This window comes from Gadus morhua, chromosome 19, assembly GCF_902167405.1.
Source record: "Gadus morhua chromosome 19, gadMor3.0, whole genome shotgun sequence".
NCBI classification, from domain to species: Eukaryota; Metazoa; Chordata; class Actinopteri; order Gadiformes; family Gadidae; genus Gadus; species Gadus morhua.
Genome location: NC_044066.1, coordinates 14,425,945 through 14,446,333, shown reverse-complemented (window position 1 = coordinate 14,446,333; position 20,389 = coordinate 14,425,945). Strand labels below are relative to the sequence as shown.

Genomic DNA, 20,389 nt, shown 5'->3' with positions numbered 1-20,389 from the left:
TGTTGATTGCCTGATGAATTTCAGGTGCTTTTCAATGTTGTGTTTCTTAAATGAGTGTCAATGACAGAATGTCATGTTCAGCTTGTTCATAATGCTCTAATCAGGATTCAAACTCTCAACCTAAGGATCACCAGTACAAGGCATTAACCTATTGAGCCACTGACATTCCTGAACTGCATGAAGCCTCATTCACATGGTGAAAATGTCTATTGATAATCACACAACATCAAGAAAACTCCCAGCACACATTTCACAAGAGAATTAAGGGCTTTCTTAAAAGAGCACAGAACTGAAAATTTGCACTGTTAATGGTATCCACCTATTAATAGCCGTATAGTAGTTATACAATAACAAAATGGTAATTTAGGCAAAATGGGTTGAGAATGTGGACGTTTGGCTTATCTATGAAATTGTGGGAAAAAGCAAAGAGTTTTAGAGCAGAAGACCAGGGTGAAAAAGATGCGTCTGATTTTAGAGATTGATATTATGAAAGTATTTATAGGTCAATCTGGTAAGGAGAAATAAAATAAGGCCCCCCCCCCCCCCCCCCCCCCCCCCCCGCTGGGTCCTCATGAGAGTCCTGGGACACTTGTTGGGTGATTATCGATTAAAATGAAAACTGTTGGGGGTTGTTTATTCACTTGATTGTTCTGAGAGGTATTTCACTTTTAAGTTTTCAGTTAGTTAGTTCAAGTTCTACTTTATTCATCACGGGTTTGTTGGAAACGGGTTTGTTGGAATATATAAATCAATGAAATTACCAAATTCAGAAATATAAAAAATAAAACATCACCACCAGTATCATGTCACTTCACGTCGCTTCATCTTATGTAAACGTTGTGTTTTTATGTTTTAAAACGTAAAGACATGAATAATTTACACACCATTAAAAAAGAAAAGCGAGTGGAAAGTTAAACAGCGGGTTGTGTGATGTGTGTTAGATGTGTTTGCTGTTTCCATCTGTGGACATCAAACGGCTGAGAGCGCCGCTGGTCAGTGAAGGAAAACAGTAGCAGAGCTCCCCCTGGTGGTGAATAAAGTCTGTTTCAGGCCATTAGAAACCACACAATTACAAAGCGTTCAGGAGACCACTTTATATTTACATCATATACATTTTGTAACCTTTTGGACAATTTAAAAAAAACAGACACAAAAACAGTTGTTTCTTTTCCGTTTGTGTATTTCTGTTGAATATTGTCTCTGAACACAGTAGGAAGTCAGATGGAGTCATACGACGCCGGTTGTCTACCGCAGTGTCAGGTAACCGTGGCGTAGCCGTAGCATAGCCGTGGCACGGCTGTGCCTGCTCCCAGCATAGCCTCTCTCAGCTAGCCTGATCCGGGGGTCCGGGCCGGGGTCCAACCAGAGAGGCTGCCGCCGCCATGCGCTCCCTGCCCAGCTGCAGGGTGTGTTGGCTCGGGCCGAGTCGCAGGATCCTCCCGCTGCCCAGACACTCACCACCGCGGTAGAGAACCGCAAACTGGAAGGAAGGTGGGGGGGGGGAGGAAGAGGGGGTTTGGCTGTTACCTCTCCAGAGGAGAGAGGGGTGTGTGTGTGTGTGTGTGTGTGTGTGTGTGTGTGTGTGTGTGTGTGTGTGTGTGTGTGTGTGTGTGTGTGGGTGTGTGTGTGTGTGTACCTGTCCAGGTGTGATTGCTCTGATGGGTTGGGAGAGTGTGATCCACAGCGATCCGTCCATGTTGAGAGTGACAGTGCAGGGAGCTGGAGAACAACCAGAAGGAAAGGACGACTTAGGCATTTGGGGGGCCTAGTTCCCACCGTTTTCAGCTGCCCAACCCTGCCAAGAGGCTGCAGCGCATGCATTCATACGTTCATTCATACCATCATTCATACGTTCATTCATGCTTGCATTCGTTCATACGTATGTTCATTCATGCATGCATTCCTAGGTTCAATCATACATTCATTCACACGTTCAATCATGCATGCATTCATACGTTCATTCATCCGTTTTTTCATCCATTCATTAATCCGTTTATTCATGCATGCAGTCCTCCGTTCAATTATACGCTCATTCATACGTTCATTCATGCATGCATTACTCCGTTCGATCATGCATGCATTCCTACGTCATTCATCCATTCATTCATCCGTTAATTCATGCATGCATTCCTAGGTTCAATACGCTCATTCATACGTTCATCAGCAGGCAGGCCCAGAGGCAGCTCTTACTCAGAGGCATCTGGTGGATGAAGCGGAAGTGACAGTCCATCATCTGGGTCTTGACGAGCACAAGAGGCGGGTCTACCGTTATCCAATGGAAACGGCCCGTTTGCAGCGTGTCCCGAAACAGAGCCGGGTGGTTGGTTGTCGGACCCTATGACATAACGATGACATCATGGTGATACATGTGACTCGTGGCCGTATGACCCCCAGGCCAACTCCGTCACACATTGCGCAAATGTGTAAGAGATCATGGAGCACCTGAGAAGAATATTAATGTACACCAAAAAGATTAGCAAAAAAACTTCTGTAGTTGCACGAAAGATCCTGCCAGGTTTTGGTTCCAACAACTGGATTCCATTAGTTGGATCTCAGGCTTGGAGCCTGAAAACAAGGAACGGATTTTACCGGCTTGACCTGGAGTTTCCTAGAGTTGTTCTGATACCGATACCAGTATCGGAAATTCCTCCGATACTGCATAAAATGAAGAAGCCGGTATCGGCGACATTTACTACACAGGCAAAGAGCATCACAAACAATATGGTCTTATGTTGCATTCGTTAACGGTCAGAGGTGAATAGTCGGAATGGGAAACACGTCATCTCTGACCTAAGTGCGTTCGAGCAACCAAGTCAGAAAAACATGGAAATATGGATGCTTGGTATGGCATGGATTTTATTATTATATATGCTATATGTATAATCATTGTAATATTAATTACAGAAACAGTAGTAAGGGAATCGAGTATTGGTGCCATCTTAAGAGAAACTTTCAAAAAGAACAAGTGCCACTAGTAGTTACAATGCCAGATGTTGTATCGGTATATACTCTGTATCCTCTGTCACAACTGCTCTGCTCAGTATAGAAACACAATAACAGAGAGAAGGTAAATATTACAACATAAAACCCCTTTTTCACTTTCTCACCACAAAAACTTCTCCGGTTGTGACGTCCTTGTCCACGACGAACCAGGGGTCCTTCAGCCCCCCTATCCGGGCCCTCTGACCCAGGGTCAGGGTAAACCAGCCTGGAGACACACACACACACACACACACACACACACACACACACACACACACACACACACACGTTATAAACTAACTGTGTATATATATCTCTAAATATAGATCAAGATATATCTATTGATATAGATATATCTTTATCTAGAGCTATAGATCCCATCTAGATCTGTAGATCCATCCATCTCTATATAAAGATAAATAGATACATAGATATATAAATAGAGCTATATTGCACTATACTGTATATGTATTTATTATTTCATTCAGATACATGCGAGGCGAGGACGTTTCTGGGACAGTAGGCACCTGGAGCAAAGGTGTGACTGAGGGGGGAACTCACATCTGTGGCGACCCATGACGGTCCCGTCCTCCACAGACACCAGGGGCCGTATTCACAAAGGATCTTAGGGCTAAAAGTAGGTCCTAACTGGCGAATTTAGGAGTAACTCCTAAAAATAATGGGCGTGTCACTCTTAAATTTAGGACTCCTAACTTTTTTCACTGAGAGCATTTCACAAAGTATTTTAGGACTAAAAGTAGCACCTAAGTCTAGGAGAGCTTAAAAGTCCTCAAGAGGACTCCTAACTCAGTAAGACCTATTCACAAAGAATCTTAAAATGCCTGCGAGACGAAATGTTAGGGTATTCAACTTATTGTGGAGTTAATGCGCGATGCAATAACATCCCCGACTAACAGGAATAATCCGATTAGTCCCGAAATAAAATGTTATAAAAATTATAAGTTATAAAAAAAAGATATAACTTATAAAAAATAAAAATAATTGCGCCATCAAAAGACGAGGACGTTTTCGTCAATAGGAAGAAAGTGCATTCCATCAACAAGGTTGTTTTTGATGCAAATTTTAACATAGCCTACTGGATGTTGTTGCAAAGTGGCCTGGATCTTCAGCTACCCATGATTCGCGCATTTTAATGGTGAGCGGTCTGAGGCAGCTTTTTGAGATGTACCAGTTGGGTGTCACTTGCTGGGTGACAGTGACTATCCATGCAAGACGTGGCTCTAGACACCCTACCTTAATCCACAACCGGGAGCACAGTTAAAGTGTAACATGTAAGTGATTACGCAGATTAGTCCTATGCGTAAAACACATCGTATTGGCTCTTTGCGAGCACACAAACATACACGAAATGTTGTGGAGAGAGGAATTGGGCAGATGAAACGTCGGTTTCATGTCCTCCACGGCGAAATACGCCTCACCCCAGAGAGGGCAAGCACAGTAATCACTGTATGTGCCATTCTACACAACCTTTGCAAGCGGAGGAACATTCCACAGCCAGACGATGATGATGATGATGATGATGATGATGATGATGATGATGATGATGATGATGATGGCGATCAACATTACAAGGAATTTGGCCGTGTGGAACCGAGTGGACAGGCATTTAGGGATCACTTTGAAAACACATTTTAGGTAAACACCTTGGCACAAATCAGTCAACACTTGGGTAGTTCGTAACATTTATTTTCTTTTAGATTTAACGTATTTCTATTGTTTGCTTTCTCTCTCTCTTGAACGTGCAGGCTACAACGTCATTATCGTGGTCTGCACAAAATTGTCATCATGCGTGTATTCTGCTAACTGCACTATAACTACTTAATAGGAATTCATTTCTAGCCTAGGCTACTTCCTGTTTTTCGGTGATTCAGTGGGCTCGTCTGAACAACCAATCACTGAACTGACCACTTCTAAACTCGTGCACGAGAATTTACGTAATCCATAGCAACGGCGCGTCACTCTTAGTTCACTCTTTGTGATTTATCCTTAGTAAGAGTAGGTCTCAGCGGCTTTGTGAATAACTTTTAAGAAAAAACTCCTACGTAAAATGTTTTAGCGCGAGTTAGGAGCACTCCTAGCGGTAAGATAAAATGCTTTGTGAATACGGCCCCAGGTCTCCTGGCTGGGGCTCCAGGTACTGGGAGGAACACACACAGACACACACACACATTTTTGGCCCACTTTGCGCCGATTTTTCACTTGTCCGACTATTTCTGGGTCCAGGCCGAGTTTCGGCTTAGTCGTGTGTCGTGCACGGTGCAGTATACATGGGGTAACGAGAAGCGGGAACAACTCACGACCAACTCCCGAACAGCGATCGTATGGTCGCAAGAAAAACAAAACGGTTTGAAATTCGGGTCGCCCCTCGTGAGGGTAAAGCAAGCCGCATCAGCGCATCGTGCCTAATAGTGTGAGAACATGAATCACGAGCTGCAAACTCTTTAACCCTGCGATTTAGTCGTACAGTTTGAGCTGGTGCTGAGTCAAACAATTGAAAATATCGTACAGTGTCTGCCCGACACTAAGTTCAGTCATGTGTTGTGCTCCCTTTGCTGTCCAACCCTAGAGCCGGGTTGCGACATTATAATGAATATTTGTAGAGGTTAAGAAGTTAGAGGGTGTCACAGTGGACACTACCAGATAGTAACAGGAATTCAAAATAAAATAAATAAAAAACAGACAAAGAATATAGGGCAACTATATATAATGTCTTGCATATCATTAGGCCCTACAATGGGAGTAATTATTAAGTCCTATAATGGTATGTGTATCATTCACTCATATGGTATATTCTACTTCCTCACCTCCAGGATAAAGTCTTCAAAGTTCCTCTCGCCAATGAAGCAGATTCCCATGCTCTGGAAACAAACAGCAAACAGTTCATCATATTTTACAAGCACCTTCACGCTGTCATCCACGATGACTGACCGTCTTTCAGACACACGTAATTTATTTAGGCAGGTAGGGGTGCAGTTGGGTTGTGGATATTGGGAGTCAAACTCAGAACCTCCATATGTCCGCCTAGACCGCTGTTTAGACAGTGAGCCCAGTGTATGGTCCACAACAGTTCCGTTCCTATACCATATTTTGTGTCGGTGTTCATGGTTTTTAACGTTCTCAGAAGTATCTACTCGATTCTGAATAGTTGCTCTCTCTTCTTGAATAAACAGGATTGTCTTGTATCGTTTATCAATATAAATATTTTTTATAACGTGAGCCCTGCCAACGCTGATGCCGTAAACATTTATCCAGGCTTAAAGCTTAGATGTTTTATAATCCTGAATCTATTCATTGGTCCACTATCAGTTCACTTTTGACTGAGTTTTCTACGTCAGTCGGCCATGTTTGTCGTCACCTCTTTCTTTGTCAGCACGTGGTGAAGCCCCGCCTGAGCCGCCATCTTTTTCACAAAGTCCTTGGTGAGTCCGGCCAGCGGGAACATAGTGTGCCGCAGGGCCTCCTGGGAGATCTGGCTGAGGAAGAAGGTCTGGTCTTTAAAGGGGTCGGCACCCTGGTGTAACCTCACCGCTGGTAGAGGAGACGTAGAGATGATCTCATTATTAGTGTAGAACGAAAGGGCTGAGAATGATGTCATGGTGATGTCATTGTGAGCGTAGAGCAGGGGTCACCCACACAGTGCCCGCGGGTCCTTGCGGGCACCATGGCGCCCGCAAGGACCACATGAGGCGCCCGCAGGCCTGTTCTAAAAATAGAACTACTCATTCTTGAACAACTCTTTCCCACCTTTTTTAAGTCATTGTTGGTAATTATTATGAGAAATCATTAACATGACTTAATTAATTAACATGTCTTCACATAGATGAGTATCATTAATAATTAATAGTAATATATAACTAAAGGCAAACTGATCAAATTTGTTATTTTAGAAGAGTGTATAGAACTGGGTGCCCTTCGTATGACTCAGTGCCCATGAAGTAGCTCTCAGGTTAAAAAAGGTTGGTGACCCCTGGTGTAGAGGGACAGGTTGAGATGATGTCATGGGTGCAGCCCGATGATGATGATGATGATGTCATGGTGTGGGCGGAGGTGATGGGCGGAGACGTACGGTTGCGGACCTCGAAGCGGTCCTTGAAGCGGCCGGTGAGTGGAGCTACGTTCTTCTGCCGGAACACTTCCTCGTCCTCTTGGGACGTCCTGGCGTAGTGACCCGTTGCCATGGCGTCATCATCTAAACAAACGATACACCACACTAAAGTATCCCTTAAGTACTTTGTTTAAATACAAAGGATTAAGGACTTTAAGACAGTTTTTAAATAAATGTGAAATGTACCTTATGATCAAACTGCATACCGACTAATGTATCGTCTCAGGAGCTGAACATTGAATAGGTACATGGTGCAGACTTTCAGATGAAAAGATCATCTGATAAGTTGATCATATAAAACGCACATATTTGACACCTACCTAAAGTGTTAAAGGTTGGGTAGGTGATTTGCGAAACGCCAGCAGATTTTGAAAATACACAACTCAAATGGTCCTACCCCCTCTCCTTCAACGCTGACTCTGACTCCACCCATTCCAAGTACCTGGACGCGCAATCATGCACGAGCGCGAACAGAGATGCGCGAGAGCGAGCCAGGCTAGCGTAGGTTTTCGTTTAACAACATGGCACTACATTCAGCTGTAAGTTGCACCCAGTACCGCGGGAAGTAGGAGTGCTGGGGGTGCTGCAACACCCCCTGTCCGAGGCCCTGTCTTATCACAGAAAACGATCATTTCTAAAAACTCCGGCCAAAGTGGAGATTTCTGAAAACGCCGGTTATGTGTTGTCGTGTCAAGGGGGAGAAACGGGATTTTAGGTTCTGAAGCGTCAGATTATGCACCAGGAAATGCTTAACGTCATGTGAGCGCCCGCTGTACCGTATTGGTCCGAATATAAACACAAACCCCATTGTAAGACGACCTATATTTGGAAAAAAGATTTGAAGACCAGATCCGTTTTTTATGAATAAATAAATTGTATTCATTGAAATAATATACGATAATAAAAAGGCATCGAATAAAACACTGCATTGCCACTAAACAGTAGTGCAAATAGGCCGTACTGATGTGTACACCAAAGACTATTCCTGACACTCCTCTGCCCCGCTGTGTTCGCTCTGGCTGTGGTCGCTCCGAACTGTTTCGGCCCGTGGCAAAGCGAGTCATCCTCGCTGCTGTCCAAGGCATTTTGAGACGCAGCATTTATTTAATGCTCATATGACCTAGTGCTGAAAAAAGGTTATATGAAAAAGTGTGAGGGTAGCGGTGGTGCGCTAAACTTGTTCTGTGAGCAGCTGGATGTGAACGATCGATTTTCAACTGTCCGCGCATGCACTGGTGTAATTGAGCTGCGCTGCTATACATCTTTTTTTTATCAATGTAACGAGTTGCGAGTCTAGTGCAGGCTGAGTTTTTTTTTTTCCCAGCACCCCCTGCTGAGAATACGTTCTCGCTGCAATGGTTGGACCAGATGTTATAAACATTAAACGGTCACATAAATCATTACTATTTTTAGAAAATGTATGTTTGTTTCATATAATTGTATTGGAAGTCCTGGTTTTCACTAGGGTTGCCGCGGTGTGGACATTTACACCGAGTCACCGATTACACCGAGTAATACACTCGTCTCCACACCGGTATTACCGAGTATAAACGGTATAAACTTTTAAACTAGGTCAACCGCCACACAAGCATCGGTTTTTAGACCCTTCTCGTCCTTCAGTTGCCGCCAACGTTCGAATGCAGCGCCTAGGATTATTCTTGATTTCAGTTTTTCTCTTTCAGCGTTTTTATTATCAATTACTCTCTGAAAAAGAGTTTTCCTTCTCTTTGCTGGTGGTGGTGGTGGTGGTGGGGATGGTGGCGTCTTGTCTGCCATGGAAATTGTCTTCTACTGCTAGGTCCAAATGTGGATTAACTAGTTCCAGTAGCTACCGCAGGATAACAACAAACAGGAGCTTGCTCTGGGTCACGAGCTCTGGGTCACGAGTACTGCACGAAGGGGTCGCGCGCGGGGCGCGGGGGAGGGGGAGTGCAGTACGACCGTTTGATTGACGTACTTACTGTCCAATGCAACTCGGTGGCAATGGAAATGATTGGCTGGAGTTTTTCGAGCCCTGCCCGTTCCACAGATGATTGACTTTTTTAATTTTCATGTCAGTACTTCTAACTCAGTGGCTGTAAGCGGGTTATGATAAGGATTTCAAGTAATTTTGCAAAAATGGCCAAAAAAGCAAATCACCTATACAACCTTTAAGAGCATGTTTGCAAAAATGCTTGAACTTGATGTGCTTGTTGCACAGAATGTCGGGGTTTGGGGTCCGGCCCTTCTCGTATTCGCTCAGCAGATCACTGGCCGTGAAATGAGATACACATTTACAACGCGTTAAAAAAACATAAAAGACAACATAATATGCATTGTGTGTGATTTAAGAATTTGCCAAGGTGACCTAAGTACCTAAACACTTCGTTCCAGTACTCTTTGACGTAGGAGACCTGATGGAACGGGATGCCGAGGACCTGACAGGACCGATAGGCGTCCTCGCAGTCCTTGTCGTGCAGACGCCTTTCTCATCCAAAGAGTCCCAGTTCTTCATGAACACACCACTGACATGATAACCTGAAGACACCAAAGACAAAGTATTCTTCGATACCAATGACAAACGTAATATCGGTGTGTGTGTGTGTGTGTGTGTGTGTGTGTGTGTGTGTGTGTGTGTGTGTGTGTGTGTGTGTGTGTGTGTGTGTGTGTGTGTGTGTGTGTGTGTGTCATGGACATAATAAAGGATGGACCACGGACTGGAAAATGGCCGCCCATTCATTCCTATGCAAACTGCTCAGTGGCGCATGGTAACATACAGGAGCGATTTGCTTCCGCGGTATGTGGCCAGGACACGTGACCTAGTCCGTGACGTACCGGATGCAGAGATCTTCTTCTTCTAGTTTAGTGGCGGATCATAGTTTTTCCCCATATACCTCGACCTACTGGACTACTACACAGGAGTTTGTGACAAGGACGTTGACAAGGACAAGGACGTTGGCAAATCATACTTTAAATCATACAAATAAATTCAAAGAAAAAACCAAACTAACACAAAACAAAATAAACAAAATAAAACAAACTAACAAAAGAAATGAATAAATAAAAATAAAAAATATATATACTTAAGGTTAAATTCTTCTAATTAGGTTAGTATCTTTTAGCTAGTTTATCAGCAATTTCATTGCCATATATTCCATGGTGGGCTGGAATCCAACAGAACTGAATAACTAAACCAAGGCTTATAATATTTAAAAGAAGATGCTTTACCTCTATCACCAAATCTTCACGTATTGAATTATTTGTTATAAAACTTAGTATCTACAACCCATCTAAGAGCGGTTATTATTGTGGCCATCTCGATTGAGTATACTGATAAAGTCACCCACTCTATATCCATATCCTTTTCCAAATTCTGGAATATATATGCCAATACCACATTGTCACATTGAGTTAATGGAAGTTAATTCGGAATTTAATTTAATTCGGAAGTTAATGGAGCCGTGCACTTCAAAATAGGTCCATAGCAAGGAGCCGTTTGTTTCAGTACGGCTCCTTTCAGCTGCCCACCCAACATCAACTGCTAATAAAACGCTTGAGGAGGCGTTATGAAAAGAAAAAACTAACAGGGTAGAAAGATAATTATGAGCCTTTGATTGATATCCAGACATTTTTTGCGGAGACACAATCCTGTTCCCCACTTGTATTGGAGTGGACGGCGATATCTACTTCTGGGCCACATGAAATGACGGACCCCCGTCCACTCCCAGCTAAAACAGCTGCAATACCAGGCTTGGCCTCTGAGCACGGGTGGATTGCGGAAGTATAAGCCTATCCTGGGGGCCTGGTGTGTGTGTGTGTGTGTGTGTGTGTGTGTGTGTGTGTGTGTGTTTGCGTGTGCGTGCGTGCGTGCGAGCGTGCGAGCGAGGCGGCTACAGAGCTGTCCACGCCCCCGGACATCGCAGAAACCACATGTCTAATAACACCCATTATTTACAAATGTTATATCTCCAATATTGATATTTTAACTTATACAACACAGGAGTCAGGGCACTAAAGCGCTGCCGATGGGCGCCGACATGACAGCTGTGCACCCCTACAATGAGTCCGACCGGGAACGAGGAACGAGCCCCCCTCCATAGTTCTGCCATTCTCAGTGAATCTGCGCTGGAAGAGAGTCGGGACTGTCCTGAGTGGACGTAGAGAAGCTGCCAGAAACCAAACAAAACGAACAATAACCTGCATACATAATACGGTTGGTAGATACACATGTCTCACTGATATACATGTGATTCCCCAAACAAAAGTTTGACACATCTTCGCGAACTTGTACGGGAATGGCGGGTCAGCACTTAAACCGTTATCTTCTTGAAAGTTCCACTGGACCAAAAACCAAATTTGTTTTGTTTTAAACATAGTCATTCGTATTATGTAATCGTCAACATATTAATCTTCGTCATTCTATCAATGTTACTGAAATGAGTCTCACATTTCGAGAAAAAAAAGTAAAATCCGATAATTTTACGCCATTCTCCGCAAGACACAGGTCATCTTCCCGCTCTGCTGCGCCCGCAGGTGGCGTTACTTTCTTGACGTCAGACTACCTTTCCCGATAGATTAACGCTACGGTGTGTGTGGATCTTTTCATTTTCGACAACTTCGCTTATCTATAATAGTTACACAACGACTGTAAAAAAAACTATTTTTTTAAATCACAAAGTGTTCAAATTCAATCAGTATCAGAGGGTTCCTTGGGTCATTAAACCTCTATCTTCTGCATTTATTCAAAACCGAATTAATCTACTGTCGTATCGCAAAAATTAATATTAACAAAAACACATTGCTCTATAGAATCACATTTACATTCTAGTAAGGATGTTCGAACAAACAAGTGCCAAGAATTAACAATTGTTGGTTGACCCGTTCCCCGTATACAACAAAGATAGCTAGGATAAGATGCTACACAATTCCCAGTATTATTAATTATTAGTAATATTATTATTATTATTAAGTGCAAGGACGTACATACAATTAGTGCGCAAACATGTGTAGGTTAACCCATTTCCTGTATACAACAAAGTGTGTGCTCTGTGTTTGTGACTGAATGGGTAGATGGGGGATGTGACCGCTGACTCCGTCACCCTGAGCCTGCTGATGGAGGCCCGGGCACGGTGAGGGGGAGCCCGCTGGGGGTGGTGCACACGCCCATGGTCTGCTGGTGTCAGACCTCCCTGCCTCCGCCCCCGGTGCCCTGCAACATACACATCAAACTGGAGAACATGCAGAAGACAGGTAGGCCACTCAAAAAGACAGCTGATGTATCAGGCTTATGAACCATTTCTAATGCAATACCCCATTTATGATGTAATAAACCACATATCAGGCTTATGAACCATTTTCTAATGCAATAAACCATTTATAATGTAATAAACCACATATTAGGCTTATAAACCGTTTCTAATCTGATAAACCATATAATAGGCTTATATTCTGATGTATTAAAGGGGACATATTATTGTGTTTTCCCAATAAATAAACATAGTATTTGAGTTCCAGAAAGCATGTTTTTGAAGCTGTTTGCTGGAAATAGCTTTTAGGAAAAAAAATCTTGCCTACCACTATTCCCATCTGTTTCAGTCCACTTCAGAATGCGCTGTTTCTTGTGTCTGTAACTTTAATGCAAATGAGCTGCTGCCCATTGACCAATTGAGCTGTCAGACTGAACCACAGCATGGAGGAGAAGGGATTGTTGCCGTTTGCGGACTCCTGGAGCTCTATATCTATATAATATAATAATAATAATATTATATATGGATATTTATATAATATTATATCATCACGGCCAAAAGCTATGTGCGCCTTGGATGATATTATGAATAATAAAGACTGCTTCTGACGTCTCTGGTACTTCCACAACAAGTAAAGACTCGTAGTTGGAGATATCTCGGCTATGGTTGAGAAGAATTGGAGGAAAGGATCTTTGGCCTTGACTCTCTGAAGTCCATATTGAACCGCGACATGGAGCAGAAAGGGATTGTACTCCGGGAGCTGAGCTGCCGGACTGCTGCCGAGCTACCCCCGCCGGACTCCGGGAGTACAATCCCTTCTCCTCCATGTCTCCTCCTCCGGACTGCCGCCGAAGCTTAGGCGGCAGTCCGGCAGCTCCGGTTGGGGGAGCTCGGCGGCAGTCCGGCAGAGAAAGGGATTGTACTCCCGGAGCTGAGCTGCCGGGCTGCCGCTGAGTTCCCCCCGCCGGAGCTGCTCGTCCGCTTGCCCACAAAAATCGTAGCGATGCTCTGATTGGAGGGGAGTGGGGAAATGGGAGTTAATATTCAACCGTGCCCCCTTCCTATGTAGGAGGGGGCGCCAAAACTGACTCGCTCGTTTGGTAACTGTAGGCGGGGTGCATTCAGAAATGCATATCTCACTCAGAAAATCATATGCAGACTTTTTTCAAAGTTTTAGACCTAGCCTGGTCCTACCAGACTCTTGTGCTTCATTTCATTTGTACAGAGAGTCTGGACCTACTCAATTTACAAACGTTAACTCACTTGAAGGCGGGTGTCTGTTGAAGTTTAAAACTATTGGATCTGCCCAGTGCCACTCTGGATCTGCCATAACCAATCGCTAACGTTTGGCCGGGAATCACGTCGTGCAGGCTGTAAACAAACCAAACACCGTGCGTGAAGATGAGACGAGAGCTGACTTTAAAGTCATCGTTCTCAGCCACTCCCTCTGCTCGCTGGACCGCCTGGACTGCTCATGGCTTCGAAGGAAGCCATGAATATACCTTAGACCCAGACTGACAAATGAAGTGAAATGAAAATTGAGCGGAAGTAGGTAGGTGGGCGGTGCTAGGCTACCAGAGACCCAAAACAACACCCCAAATCCCAGGAAAAGTGTTGTTTTCATAATATGTCCCCTTTAAACCATAGTATAAACTATATAGTCTAGTCGTAATTTCTTGAACCCAGAAATGTTGAGTACTCAGTGTTTCCCATACATAGACCATTGTGTGGCGCGGCGCCACAGAATCAACATCGAGCGCCACGAATTTATTCTGTCTTTTTTTTTTTATAACGCGATTTGGAAATCTAAAAATCGTTCCGTCCATTCATCTCTGCATAGCACTCGTTCTCCCTGTCATTCCCACACACACACCAACACCCACACACACACACACAGAGCGAGAGCGACGATGCTAACACATGAACCCACCGATGTCACCCGTCGCTTAGCAACCGGACACACTGGGGTTGATAAGTTACCGGACTATTGTAACTACTACGGAGTGATAATAACAAAGACGTGAATCAGGCAATAAATCCAATTTCTTTGACAGCGGTAAAGTTCGGTGTGCATTAAAGTACAGACGGAGTGGACCAATTGCGAACTACTGCAGCTGCTCCAAGTTAAACCCCAAACTAATCGGAATAAGTGTTTATAGCGGACTACACCACCTCTTCTATTCCGCATAGAATTCTAGAAAGAAATGTCATCTATAGACCAAATGGATTGAATTGAACTTGGTCGCATAATTAGCATAAAGGGTATATTATTATTATTATTATTATTATTATATTAGGGTAAAAAAATGAAATAATAGATATCACCATGAAACTTTCTTAGTTGATTACTTATGTTAAGATGAGAAAAAAAATGATTGCATGTTTTTGGTATTTTAATATTTAAATATGCAGATGAGGCCATATCTCATAGAATCTCATACAAAGATGCAAAATAACTATATACAGCATGCACACACACACAAACCAAAAATAATTATATACAGCAAAAGACAGAATTGTATACAGCATGCACACAGGCAAACACATAATAACTATATACAAGACCTATATACAGCAAATGAAAGAACTATATATTACACAGCATGCTTACAGGACACAAACAATAACTATATACAAGAACTGCAAACAGCATGCACACACACACACACACACACACGCTGTAAAATAACTATATGTAGTACACACACACACACACACACACACACACACACACACACACACACACACACACACACACACACACACACACACACACACACCTTTACAACAAGAACCACACAATCCCACTCAATACCCTTCACCATCTTCATCTTTTGTTTCCTCATTCCCTTCAGTCTCATCTTCTTGGTCTTTTTGGGTATGTACATGTATTGTGAATGGGTTGCAGGATTAGACCTCACCCCCTTCACACTTGCAGTAGTCAGTGCAACTGATACTTGCAGCATGGCAGCTGCAGTTTCCTCGAAAAATAAGCCCCTTCATGGTGAAGCAAGACACCTCCGCTGCGCGTCGGTGTCCCGTTCGCCCTGTCGGGCTTATTTTCTCGATAATGACCGGCGTTCTATACATTATCCCTTACTTATTTTTTGTACCTGATGGAAGTTTGTTTTTTTCCTACGTGTTTTTTTCTTTATTAATGCATAATAATTAATGCTGTCAAGTTATTAAAATATGTAATCGCGATTAATGTCATTAATGTCTGTTAACTCGCGATTAATCGCAATTTTTTTTCTATTCTAAATATCCCTTGATTTTGTGCTGCTAGCCTTTTAGTGAGTCAGAGAGTGTTGAGAAGAACAGTAATAAAATATATTTGGTATGATGGATATAAATGAGAGACTGCAGTGAATTCAACCCGGTCCACTTGACATCGGGTAGGTGCATGACAGTGGTAGGCCTACCGTAAAACTTCAATAGCCCAGGCTTTTATTTGTTTCAATCACTGAACTTTCGAACAAAACTCTTGCTCAGCAAAGATGGGAAATACTATAACATTTATTATTTAAACCAGTATGAATATTCCTACCGTACGTAAGCCTATACACATTACCAGGCTATCGAATAACGCCCACGGGCTGAAAACTATCGGGCTTGGTCACAGCGTTGACTTTTCGAAAGTCCGTGCAGAACCTCGAAGTGCCGTCTGGTTTTGGCACGAGAAGGCAAGGCGAACTCCACGGGCTGAAACTCGGCTCAGCAATATCATGGTCTACCATGAACTTAACTTCTTTTTGAAGCTGGAGGCGTTTTAGTGGGTTGGCGCGGTACGGGTGTTGCTTAATTGGCCTGCTTTCCCCAACATCAATGTCGTGAGCAATGATTGTGGTACGACCTGGAACATCCGAAAACAAATTAATGTTTGAAGAAAAAAGAGAAATTAAATCATCACGTTCTGAATTCGGTAAATGTGAAAAGAAATGATCCAGATCCTCGAGGATTTCAGAGTTCCTCAACACTCTCAAAAAGGATGTGTTGGAAACAACACATTTTTAACACATCAATGTGTTTAGGTAAGGACAACACATTTTGTGTTATATTATGTGTTAAACCCATGTAACACAGTTACTGTGTTGATATTTTAACACACCTCTGTGTTATAGTTGACACAATTTGTGTCAATGTGGTTATGGTTACGCTTTTGTCCAAAGCTATACAAATACAAGACAATTTAATACTTAAATTTAACAAGGAGCAAATTAAGATGTTGGTCAGACTATAATAAGGATAGTAGCAATAATAAACAACAATGTCAATTCAATCACAGCCTATAATGAACTAAGTGCATGTTGTCGTTTTATTTATATTTTTAGTATTTGTATTGATCTTAGCAGATAAGACAATTATGAAATTATTTAAATCAAGTAATGAGTGCAATAAAGATGAATTCCTGACAGCCTAATGTGAAATTATGTATTATTTATTAAAAATATTGTACACATAAACATTACACAAGTTCATAGCGAGGGTTTACAAAAATATCATTGTTAAAAAATATCAAATGCATTGGTCTAAAATCAATTAAATCTCTTATACTAATTAGTTTAAAGTCCTCTGTTCTCTGGACTGCAATTGCATGGAAATGGTTATGGAAGAACTTTGGAACAAGTATTCTTAAGAAAAACAGAACATTTAGATTTTCACTTTCTGGTAAAATGTGCATTACTTCTCCAAAAACCAGCTCCCCATTTTCATTGCGGTTAAGGGGTAATATACAAGTTGTTTGATATCTCTGACCAAACACAGTCACAGAGTGTGCAACATGAACAGAGCTGCATTGTCCAACATCACGACCAATAGCCTTTAGGTTATCAATTAAGCAGACATCTTCTTTTAATGAACCAAGTAAGACTGGAAAACTGTTTGCCACAGTCATTTTATCTTTAAGAGGACTACCCAATTTCCAGTTAAACATTGCCTGTACCTGATGCTTGAAGGCTAATGTTTTTGAGACATTAATAAAATTACACACAACCTGGGCCTGCCGTTTTAGTGGAGCATGCTTACCTTCAAAGCGCATGCACCAAAGTTTACCAAGTGGTCCAAAATACACCATCATTCGCCAATAATGCGTCATGAAATGGTGCTTCGGTATCAGAGGCCTGTCATATAGACTCTTGAACAAAGTGTGGTGATCAATGACTAACTGCTTCAACAACATCGCTAATCCTTTTGTTGCAACAGGTGCAAATACTATATCACAAATCTGCCTAAGTAAAATAAATAATTGCCAATGTTTGTTTCCCTCATCAATAAAATCCCCAATAAGGAAAGGTAAAAAAAGCAACAAACACCACATCTGACTTGCATTTTGCCTAATGGGATTCTCTGATGTTCTTAAATGAATAATGGCACTAGGTTTGCTTTTCATATTGTTTAAACCATAGTCGAAGCCAGCTATCCGGCTGTTAAGAAAAAAATTCAAAGAGTTAAGACAAGAGTCTTCTTTAATGCCGGTTAAAGGAGGATTGTTAAGTTCAACATGTTGACTGTAATTGTCTCTATTACGTAATTCTACGAGATCATCATTAAATATATGTTGGGCATTTTGTTTATGCACCAGGCATATATGGCAGAACCTATTGGCTGAAAAACTTTCAAAGAAACCCCCAACTGAATGACAGGCCAAATTATCTGCGGTAAATAAGCATAATGTACCATGTAATAAAGAGTTTTTCCCATGTATCTGTACTTCCACCCCTCTTGTTTCAAGAATGTTTAAATCCTCTAACAAAGGTTTGAATATTGAGTTAAACCCATAAACCTCCCTGTCTATGGAATTGAAAAGTAAACATAAATGAATATTTTCAAGAGAAGAGTTAAAACGAGCAGGTATGTTCCTGAGGCAAAAATACACAGCACCCAATTTATGCACCTTGGTTTTGGACCCAAGAGGGTTTGTTGTTTCTAAATCATCAGAATAAAGTTGTATTTGTAAAGCTTTTGGAAATTTGTTGTAGGATTCATTATCTCTGAATCAAATACCATCACAGTAATCAGACATTTTAGCATCACTACTTTTATTGGTTTGACAACAAAGCTCCTGCATTTGTTCATTTTCAAATAGAAACCTGAGGGTATCAATAATTGATATGTACTGAAATGTATCTGCTATTAGAGCTTGTTTTAATACACCCTGTTTTCGTTCTGTGTCACTTCGATATCCCAAGAAAACTTCTTTTGGCTTTACCAGAGACAGATTTTCTGAAAAATATTTGTTCATTTTGTAGGTGGTATCTAATCCATCAAACATATTCCTCCCACTTTCAAATTCCTCCATCAAACTTTGGACATCTGGATCATTACAAAGCATATCATGACTATTAAGTACAGATACAGTCTTTTCTTGCAACCTATCCAATACCCTGCCGAGTAACTCTTTAGAGCGTGTCATGTTTCTTTGAACATCAGCAAGAGTGCAGTTGGAAGATGAGTACATTTTAGCAGCAAATTCTGCCGCGCACTTTTCATAGTTATAAGTTCTGTCTTCTGAAATGTCCATATCAGTTTCAGAACAATCATCAGCATTAGAGCATGATGGTGGTGACAAGTCCGGCAAAGTCTCAGTGAAATTGGTATTTAAGCTTTGAGTATCAGGATGGTCTCTCCTGAGATGTCTGGCATATGAATTAAAGTTATGGTATGTCCGTTGGCAAAGGTTTTGACCGCAAATAATTGTGTAATCCTGTCCATCAGATAATGCATGCACATGTCTAAGATGATTGATTAGTTTTCTTACATCTTTCACTTTAATTTTACACCTGGGACAACAGTACATGTTTGTAAAACTGGCTACATCATAGTTTGGAGCTTTGCAATGAGCTCCACAACTTTAGCTCTCTTCCCACCAGAGAGGGGCACTTCATAAAGACTCTCAAAGAAATGAAAGACAGAAGTGAGCTGGACAGGATATGCAAAATTACACACCCAAATCATTTTGAAAAGTTTGTCAATGGCACAGGTCAAACCGTTATCCTTAAGAGGAATGGCAAGTTTGTCGTTTTCTGCAACAATGATGTATTGGGCGGAGGCGGAGGGATCTCCAATGCACACCAAGTGGGGCTGGCGATGTTCTACTGGTCTATCAGGAGGATTGTTCAGCACACTGGAAATGCTGGTTCCAGTCTGTTATTTTAAAGAAAGAACAAGAACATAAACAAGTCATTAGACATATGCAGGGTTTCAAGCCATTTACAAATTGACAATACTCATTTTACATTATACCAGATATAACATTGCACCATAAAACATACGCAAAACATACAATATAGGCGTTCCGTACTGTAAGCAAACAAAATAAAAATTTACTATATGAGGGGCCTACCGGCTTTATATCCAAAAGGTAGCCCAAAGCTGACTTCACACTGCATTTGGTGTTCCCTTTGCCCCTGCCTGATGCAGTGGGGGGCAGCAGATGGACAAGCTTATGAAGAGCTCTGTAACATGAAACTATAAAAACAAACACAATTTAGTAAACTCTTACTTTCTTGTTAAAATCAAATGCATTCATTCACTGTAGCACAAAAGCTTAACAGAGATAATTCCTCCAACCATCATCCTCAGGAACTGGTGTCAAGGCAGCTGCAGGTTCACTTGTGGACATTTTTAGTATCTTTGGGATGATGGTTCCCTCCCATTTTCGGATGAACATGTCAGCTTTTCCAGGAAAAATCTTTCCAAATTCTGTGTCAAACTACATAAATGGACAAAATACGGTCATTTGAATAATTATAATAATATCAGATGGGTTAAAGACAATTCATCCAACTTTCATTATTTTCATCTTCATTTTACAATTGTTATTACAAATAGGTAATTTGAATAATTAGAATGATATCAGAGGGATTAAAGACAACTCATCCAACTTTCATTATTTTCATTGTCCCAACACAATATGCACTCACCATGTATGGCATGTCCACAAAGCGTGGAAACTCTGCAAAAAAATCCTCCAACGTTGGATGTCTAGCAGCAATCCACAACCTTTGGCTAGCATAGGTTTTGTCCATGGCTTCTTTGATGGTGCTGAGGTTTTCCT

General features: G+C 41.8%; 1 protein-coding gene and 1 pseudogene across 4 annotated transcripts in view; one reads left to right on the top strand and one right to left on the bottom strand.

The window, feature by feature from the left end:
* Nucleotides 1-12,473, top strand: part of LOC115532271 (L-threonine dehydratase catabolic TdcB) — a 59,976-nt gene extending 47,503 nt beyond the window's left edge. The window contains exon 5 of one of the 4 annotated variants that reach the window (XM_030341939.1): nt 12,158-12,473. In XM_030341939.1, the coding sequence (XP_030197799.1) occupies nt 12,158-12,220 (63 nt within the window). In that variant the 3' untranslated portion in view covers nt 12,221-12,473. Of the gene's footprint in view, nt 1-3,470; nt 3,668-9,481; nt 9,617-12,157 lie in introns of those variants that run through there. The other 3 variants (XM_030341938.1, XM_030341941.1, XM_030341940.1) reach the window with 3 other exon arrangements.
* LOC115532276 (mitochondrial tRNA-specific 2-thiouridylase 1-like) lies at nt 1,075-10,011 on the bottom strand (annotated as a pseudogene).
* Nucleotides 12,474-20,389: the final 7,916 nt, after the last annotated feature.